This window comes from Nestor notabilis, unplaced genomic scaffold (genome assembly GCF_000696875.1).
Source record: "Nestor notabilis isolate BGI_N333 unplaced genomic scaffold, ASM69687v1 scaffold17930, whole genome shotgun sequence".
NCBI classification, from domain to species: domain Eukaryota; kingdom Metazoa; phylum Chordata; class Aves; order Psittaciformes; family Psittacidae; genus Nestor; species Nestor notabilis.
Window position 1 is genome coordinate 40,272 of NW_009910855.1, and position 9,249 is coordinate 49,520.

At 35.4% G+C, this 9,249-nt stretch overlaps 1 protein-coding gene across 1 annotated transcript in view; it reads left to right on the forward strand.

The window, feature by feature from the left end:
• Positions 1–8,893, forward strand: part of SEC63 (SEC63 homolog (S. cerevisiae)) — a gene marked incomplete at both ends in the record, with an annotated part of 31,749 nt that extends 22,856 nt beyond the window's left edge. Inside the window, 7 exons of the mRNA XM_010011976.1 lie at positions 1,802–1,956; positions 3,209–3,356; positions 4,829–4,911; positions 6,571–6,630; positions 6,864–7,022; positions 7,750–7,908; positions 8,792–8,893. Coding sequence (XP_010010278.1) covers positions 1,802–1,956; positions 3,209–3,356; positions 4,829–4,911; positions 6,571–6,630; positions 6,864–7,022; positions 7,750–7,908; positions 8,792–8,893 — 866 coding nt within the window. The remainder of the gene's footprint in view (positions 1–1,801; positions 1,957–3,208; positions 3,357–4,828; positions 4,912–6,570; positions 6,631–6,863; positions 7,023–7,749; positions 7,909–8,791) is intronic.
• Positions 8,894–9,249: the final 356 nt, after the last annotated feature.

The window sequence follows — 9,249 nt, forward strand, 5'->3', positions numbered from 1 at the left end:
CCCCCCCGAATTATTACCTTTACATGTTTCCTCTGTAAAATGTTTAAAAATTAATTTAAACTTGCTTTTTATCAACATACATGGCTTTTGGCATTTAAACATTCAGCACCTTTGCGTTTGGTACCATTTTGGTCAGGTGCAATCTGCCTTTTCACGCAGGTGTAAGTAAACCTGCTTTTACCTGCATCTCTAATTGCCTTGATAGTGTGGTAAGCTTGATCACACAGCCCTAGTAGAGTGGGCATATTCCTTCTGACCATCTGTCTAATCTAGCTATTGAAAACTATTGAAAGATGCCCCTGTTGTACTGTCCCAAGCGTACCAGCCATATATGTCCATGCCAAGTATACATATTTGTATATGTATGTATATGTGTATGTACACACACAGATATTTGTATTCATACTTACATTTATATGCAGAATATATGTGTAACAGTTAAGGTAATTAAGGGTTGATTGTTTCTCAGAGAAGGAAAGTATAGGAGAGTACATACACTGATTCTTAAATAAAATGACAGGCATCATAACTTAAAGGTACCTTCTGTAATACATGTTTAAAAATGCCTTCAGTTCTTTCATATGCCATATACGAGTTCAGAAGAAGACTTGAGTAGCTTAAATTCTTATTAGCTCCCTGAAGAAGATCAAGCTTATTTTTCTGTGATGGTACAGTGTGTGTGTGTGTATATATATATACACATATATATATATATGTATTTATGTGTGTGAGTGTGTGTATGTATATATGTATGTAGAGAAACACAAACATTACCAATTCTGGACTTGAAGCAGCTCTTTTGCTGCAGGGGGATTCTGAAGTGAGTTTTCTAAGCTGATTTTTGAGAAGTCTTATGAATGAATGAGTGAATGAATGAATAGATGATTGTCTAATGAAGTTAAAAAGCAGTATGTGGGAACTTGTCTGCTTTGGTTTTTAATTCCTTTGCAGATGCGATGAAGAGTATTAAATGACTATTTCTTTTAATTTCCACCCCCACCCCCCCTTTTTGCTCTGTTCTGGTTAAGATTTTCTCCTTGTCTGTCTCGCAATCATTTTCATTACATAGAGTGTGTACCTTTTTGTACTTTAAAATGTTAAAGGAATTACCTATAATTTCTAAAAGTCATATAGGTATTTGCTCAGAAATCCCCTTTAATCTTTAGGTTTTCTTACAAAAGTCATGTCTTTACAAATGTTTTTGCTGCCTTCTAACATAATATCATATGCTCTGCTTAGCTTCAGTTATACCTATATTATTTTTCTTGCATGTAATAGGCTGCTACCTTTCTGTTGATCTCTCAAGATGAAAATGTTGTGTTATAAAGATGAATGTTAATGATAAACTGTATTTAATGATATTCTTAAAAGTAGAGCTACACATGTTATACACACACGTATATATAAAAAAAACACGTATAAAAAGTTGGTTTTGGTGCTGCTTTTTTCTTTTTTTCCCCTTAAATGGTGGATTATTTTTTTTTTAATGTGTATAATAATAACATAGATATGTTGTGCTGTTGTTCCCCGAAACAATGTTAGATGGAAGTCCTTCTTTTTCTTAGTGTTCAGCTGTGATAACTTAAGTAGAGGGAAGAAAATGTCTGCTGAGTTATGTGACTGCAGTAAGAATAAAAGAGCTGCCTGGCTTATTGTGCTGAACATTTTAAGATGCTGCTTTCTCTTGGTTGGTTGACTGAAAATAAGGTTTTCAGTAATCTATAATACAAGTGTACATTTTTAAAGTGTGAAAAGAAGAAAAATAATTAAACATTATGTTGTCTGTTTCATTCTCCCCAAGAAAGGGAGTTCCGTGCTCCATCTTTGGGATCTTTGGAAAATTGCATGAAGCTTTCTCAAATGACTGTCCAGGGACTTCAGCAGTTCAAGTCTCCCCTTTTGCAGCTGCCTCACATCGAAGAGGACAATCTCAGGCGAGTCTCCAATCATAAAAAGGTATAAAACTACAAACTGTACCTGGGAACTTAAAACACTGTTACTTGTTTTACCTTTTTGCTTATAAGGAAGCAAGGTCATGAATTAACTAAAAGAATAAAAATATATTTATTTTCAGGAACTTGGTACAATACTTCCTAGATGATCTGTGTCCTTTTTGTTTCTTTAAAGTCCATCTCAGGAGGTGGAAATTAAGATCAGAGGTCCAATAAGTGTAAAATATCAGCCTACATTGATCTCACAAACAGAAGAAGTAGTTTCTTATTACAGAGTACTATCTCCTATTTAACACTTTCCAGAATGTAGTTGGAATTTCCTACTGGGACTTCTGTGGGGTTTTGTTTGATTGTTTTTTTGGGATTTTTTTTTTTGTTTGTTTGTTTTACCTTATTCTGCTTTGGTAGAAAAGCGAGTTGGAAGATAGCACGAAGGAGTTCATAAAAGGAAAAAAATTAAACTACAGGGAGCATACAAAAATATGCATTTTTAGATGTATTTTTTGACATGTGCAGTGTAACTAAGTTCAAAAAATGAAGAATTTGGCTATCTTGTAATCCCACCTGTCCTTCCCCTGAAAGAAGGGGAGAAAGAAGAGACTGATATATTAGGCTTGTTTGTTCAGGATTCCCATGCACTGAGCTCTTCAAAAAACCAGTCCCCTACTGGAGGCATGAGCTGCATGAAGTTGGTTTTAATAAAATGTGTACATTTATAATGGTGAGGTAATCAAGTATTCAGACAAATCTGTGTTTGTTTTATCCTTTTAGCTCTGCTGTGCAAATCTTAACAGGAGTGGGTTTAGATTTGTTTGCAGTTTGGTGTGAAGGGAAAAGAAAAATTAACTCAGTTGTTGCTGCTAATGTAACTCTCAAAGCACTGAAGTACTCTATCTAGAGAAGGAACATGATTAGTAAGATTTCTTGGCACAGCTTTCTGAAAAAACTGTCTGAAACAGTAGTTTTATAGGAAATTTATCCAGTTTCTAAGGGTTGACATACTAAGGAACGCACCAATGTTCGAAGCAGTGCTATTTAGTAGGATCGAATGCAAGTACTTTGGTTTATTGTGTCTCAGAACATATTCTTGCTAGTTTCCTAAAATTTTTTATAAGAAAAATGAAGCGGTGTGTGTGCATTGGTAATGTGGGGACACAAGTTATGTGTTATCATGAGTTTATTTGTGGACTGTCTTCTCTGCTACCATGTGACTTCCTTTTTCTTTCTTTTTTTTTTTTTCTTTCTTTTTAATTCAGTATAAAATCAAAAGTATTCAGGATTTGGTGAGTTTGAAAGGTTCTGATCGTCGCAATTTACTGCACTTCCTAGAAGATAAGAAATATGAAGAAGTTATGGCTGTCCTTGGCAGCTTTCCATATGTCACTATGGATATAAAACCACAGGGTGAGTGGGAGGTCTTTCTCTATATGTTGCTTTTCTGACATTTTGATAGTCTGTTGGCAGTAAGCTTTTGGAGGACGCTGAAGCAAAACTCGCTGTTACTTATGTGGCCTGGAAGTGACATGCTTTTTTGAGTGGCGGGCTCTTCTACATGAGATTTATAGTCTGAGGAGATAAAAGTGCATTGAAACATTTCATGGATTCCCAAGCCAGCAATAGTTTCTCCTGCAGGAGCTTATCTGATATTTCATCTGTTGATTTAATATTTCACGAGCAATGTGGAATTCTGGTTGAAATGCCACTTTTATTAGCTATCTTAAAAAGCTGTGCTTATTCCAGAACTTATGCTCGACTTACTTCAGCATGGAGAGTCCTTTGTGAGATTTTGGAGTTGGAGACCCTGATGACTAAATATTCATGGGTTCCTTTGTGTTAATCCTTGTATAGTTTTTATATCTGGCTGAATTTGTCTATGCTATGCTTAGCTACATTCTGTGTGCTCTGTTTCAGTGAGTGTATACTTCTCCTCTCTGAAGATCAGGTATACTGTTAAGCAGTTCCTGTTAGGCAGCCTTTGAGTGGCAAGTGAATTGGTTCTGAGGTCTCCTTTCTTTTTTGTAAGATCAGTGCTAGTAAATGTGAGATATTTGAGAGATTGTTCTAATGCTTGTTTCTAATTTCTATTGCTACTGTGGCTACAATGATCAAATTCAAAATTCAATTCTGCCTTTAGTCTTCATTTGTCACACAACTGTACTCAGGTGTACTATGGAGGATTAAACAGTGCATATGCTTTTCTGTTTATCTCAGTATTGCCATTATATAAAATACGTGTTTAAAACTAGGGAATAGTAAAACTGCTTTGGCAGGGGGGTGGTGGTAGAGATATATAAAAATTCTCTACAGGGATGTAATTCTATTCTTCCCCAACCTGAGACATTCTCTGGTTCACAGACTGGAGGTATAAACTCCTCAATGGTTTCCCTGTGGGTTTTGTGTTTGATGTTCTAGTTAAAATAATCATTGCTGTTCTTTTTATTTTCCTTTGCCTTCTACTTAAAGAATTAAGTGTATGATTGTTAATGCGGCATTGAAATTGGGTTGTTAATTATATGAAAGTCAGGAAGATTGAAGTTATGATTCCCAGAACAAATATAACAGGGTCCCTTTGGTCATGTGTAGAATTTCATGCTTCTGAAGTTTTATGCTTTAATATATAATGCACAATATTATAGAGTTCCCGCAACAGTTATAACTTTGAATTTTCATGCAATTAAAACTTCAAACTCAATGTTGCTGTGTTGTAGTTTGCTGAATTACCAGCACTCTGTATATTTGGGGTTGTAAGAGACTTCTCAAATAATATTTTGAAATAATTTTTTGTTAAAAATTATGGTAGAAACAATGTTTAATGAAAAAAAAAAAAGGCTTTAAAGATGTTTAATAGATGTGTTGCTTTTCTTTTTTTACACTAGTTTTGGATGATGAAGACAGCAACAATATTACAGTAGGTTCTCTTGTCACTGTTCTGGTCACACTAACAAGACAGACCATGGCAGTAAGTATTTAGAATACTTGTTCTTTCAGGGTAAAGGCAAGTATATGCTAAAAAATAGGCATTTCTTCTTTGCAAGCTAACATTGTGTGCTGTGAGTATAACTGTAAAATTAAGATTTGAAATTGAGAACTTGTGCTCTTAATCCTCCCTTATGTTTTTGTTTCTGAATGAGAAAGTTTTTCTGGAACCAGACCAAAGTTCAGCCTGACCCCTTGCAGTTGTCTAGGGAACAGTAAAAGAATATGGCAAGTGATACTGCCCTGAGGTTTGTAAATAACAGGAAAAGAGACATTCAGAAACTTAGTTCTTGAACTAGAATAAATTATTCACTGAAGTCCTTAAGACAGTGTTTGATTTCACTTTATGTGGGCTCATAATGTTACAAATCTCTTGGGTGCTCTAGATACTAATGAGAGAAATTCCGTCCAGCAAAATATACATAACTGAATATAAAGAAGGTACACCAGTGCCACATGAAGAAAATGGACTACTGAATGGGTAGCAATGTGGCATACCCAAAGTAATATTGCACCCTAGTTGTTCAACATCTGACTTGTGATAACTTCTTAAGCTTTAAACACAGTGCTGATCTTCTTAGAACAAAAAAATTTAATGCACAGAAAGGAAAAAACTTTTACCTAACAAAGCCTGCAGTGTCTGTTTTTGTATCTGTACTATTCAGATAATTGTCTAAGTAAACAAAAAGTCTGAATTATGCTTCTAAGGTAAGGCATACAAGCATGAATATTACAGTTGAGGATCAGACAGGCTGTTATAGCCCGTTCAGCAGAAATAAGTCTGTATAAGTACTATGTGTTCATACTATGGAACTTCAGAATGTATCATCTCAATGATCACTGAGAATGCAGTAGATAGAAGGTAAAAGCATCGTATCACTATGCTGAATCTTAAAAATAAAGCGAACTGCAAATTAAACTTAGAAATTAATTAAAATGTCTGACAGCATATAGAAAACTCACTGAAGATGTTTTGTACATTTACTCCTCTCGGCAGTCTGGCATTGAGATACATGAACTAAAAACTAGATCTAGCCTTTTATAGGATACTTCTTTTTTCTTTTTTTTGTGGTGGAGTCTCATATTTGCTGTCCTTACAGAAGACAGCTCCTTATGGTGGATTTTTTTAGTGGCATATAATATGTTATGAAGAAAGAAATGCGTGAAGATATTCCATTTGCATAGAGATGTTCTAGTCTACATAATACTAACATTGTGTTTTGTCTTAATGTTTCATATTTCTGGTGTGATTTGTTGTCCTGTGTCCCTGAGTAGCAGTGCAGCTGTCGTAGTTTTTAATGCTCTGGCAACTAGAGCAGAATTTGCATTTTACTACTGCTTGCTTTTGTGATAGAGGATTTCTGTGCTTTATAAAACAAGTAGATTCTTTGGAACAAGATGACAGGTTGTTACTAAATTTCTTTGTAATGATAGAGATGGAACAATCCCAGACCAAATGTTCAAAATAGTGTTTAATTCTGATCTGTTAATCCCCTGTTGTGTTAGTCACCAATAATAGAATTTGCCATAATGAGCAAAACCTCAGGCTTGATTAAGATGATTTTAAGTTCAACTATAAAATAATAATTTGCTCTCTTAGTACAGAGAAGCATTTGTACTTTTCACATCTTTCTCTAACCAGGAAGTGTTTGAAAAGGAACAGTCTATATGTGCAGCGGAGGAGCAACCAACAGAAGATGGGGTAAGTGAAGAATGAATGTTCCCTTTGCTAGCAGTATAGAACTTTCCTTCAGATGTTGAGTTGCTAATTGTGTGCTTCTCAAGCATTTTTTCTTTTCCCCCAGAAATGCCTACTGAAGTGTCCCTTGAGCTATGCTTTTCTAACTTTGGATCTCAGCTTAAAATGCTTAAAGTACAGTGAATGCCTGAAATTTAATGAACAGAATAAGTATTTTAAATACTGTTTTCCTACAGCAAGGAGATGTCAACAAAGTTAAGAGCAAAGGATGGCAGCAAAAGAATAAAGGAACCAAGAAAGCTTCAAAATCAAAGAAAAAGAAGCCATTGAAAAAGAAGCCTGTGCCACCTTCATTGCAGCCACCAAAACAGCAGAAGCAAAAACAAGCTAATGGGGTAGCTTATAGATTTATTGATATTTAAGTCTTTTGTTCAGCTTATCACTCCTAATCCGATTTTTTATTTTCTGTCACATTTCATTCTTTGCTTTTGTAAAGTAGATCTCCTAAAATAGGGGTTTTTTTTGTTTGTTTTTTTTTCCCCCCTTTTACATTTAAAAATTACTGGTAAAATGAGGGAACCACTGCAGTAATGTTTCCATCAGCCTACTGAAGTTGCACCCAACTACTTTAGAAGTCTGGCTTCATAGTCCCTTCCTATTAGGTCTTGTTATGCTGCCTTCTGGGAGGTGAATTGTTCTGTATTTTCTACTTTAAGGGAAAAAACTGAAATGCAACTTTCTTCTGGTAAATTAAGTAGCTTTAGTACCTTTATTCTCCCACTGCATGGTGTTTTCTCCAGCTATGTTGTAGGTACTTCTCTCTAATTTTCCTAGGATTTTTTTTAAATGCAACCCCAGAATCAAATACTGTTTTCTGTTTGTGTTGCGGGTGCCATATGGAGAAGGAAAATTGCTTCCTTTCTCCTCTTAGCACATGAGTGGAAAAAGATTATTCTTCACTGTATATACCCTCTGTGACACAAGAAGAGTATAGATCAAAATAGGAAATAAGGGCTTTAACCTTAAGACAGGTGCCTTGAATGTTGTGTACTACAATAATGCAGACAAACTAAGTTAGAGGTTTGTTGGTCTCCCCGTTCCTCCCCCTTTCTTTCCCATTAGGAAGTAGTTGCAAAGGAAGAAGAGGAGGAGATCTCCGATAAAGGAAGTGAATCTGAAGAAGAAGAAACAAACAGAGACTCTCAAAGTGAAAAAGATGATGGAAGTGACAGAGACTCTGACAGAGAACAAGATGAGAAGCAAAACAAAGATGATGAAGCTGTAAGCCTTACTTTTTCTTGAAGGGTAATGTTGCCTCTGGGGTTGAGAGAAAATGCATTTTAATCCTCTAGCATCCCCTCAGGCTAGGCAACACTAAGATGAAGGAGTAATAGTTCTCCAGAGGTTTTCAAACCTCATTCCAGCATAAGAGGTTTGTCATTGCAAGTCTGTTTGAGAGAGAGCAGGGAAGGGTCTTTGCAGCATAGAAAGAAAACTTAAAAATGACATGAGAAAAATAGCTTAACTTCAGGGAAAGATTGTAATGCTTTTTTCGGTGTAATTTGTTTACTAGCTGCTGCAGATTTTGTGAGATAAAGTCTCTCCTGTGGACTTTGTTCTTTACATGCAGTGGCTGTTGCATTACTGCATAATGCATAGTGTAAGTATCTGCTTACTAAACTCTAGTAACTGTTAGGATAGTCATTCAAAACTGTAATTGTAATTTAGAATGAGGCATTGTGGTGGTAGGTGATTTCTGCACCACAGGTCTTACAGTAGAAGACTTGAGAGTGACAGCTGCAAGTCCCATACAGGATGAGAGTAAGCTTCTGATGGGAAGAGGGTCGTCAAGCTTGCAATCAGGACTCTTACAGTGCTGTAGAAGTGAGTTTTGAAGAATGTGTGCAAGCCTTACAGATCTGTTTTGGGTTTTGCTAATATTGACATGAATGGTCTCTTTAGTTTCACTGTCACTTGATTTTTTTTATTTTTTATTTTTCTTTTAATCATACTGCGTAAGTTAATCTCTGTGTGCCTTTCCCTTTCGTAATGTGCAGTGTAGCACAAGAACTTGACACATGTATGATTTCCATGGGCTAAAATGTCTTTCTTTAATGCAAAAGATGGCTGGTGCACAGTAACTCTTTAAACTTGTCTTTGACAGGAATGGCAAGAATTACAGCAAAGTATACAGAGAAAGGAACGAGCCCTTCTTGAAACGAAGTCAAAGATAACACATCCCGTTTACAGTCTTTTTTTTCCTGAGGTCAGTAATAGAAACCATTACAGTTGTGAAACATGAGGATTAATATAATACATATTAATTGCTCCTTTTATATTATTATAAATACTGAGCTTTTAAAAAAGTCTAATACTTGAAAAAAATGCTAACCTTAATTTACATCTGATTTTTAATATCCTTTTAAACTCTTTTAGATACTTTCTTATAAACCTGTAATATGCTCTTTCTATCCAGTTCCCAGAGAATTTCAAACTTGCATGCAACTTAAGGTTCTTTTCTGATGGCAATAATGCTAAAGTTTGGGGTTTTTTAATTGGTTTTGGTTTGGGTTTTGTTATTGTTTTTTTGTGGGGGTGTTTTGTGTGGGTTTTTTTTCGGGT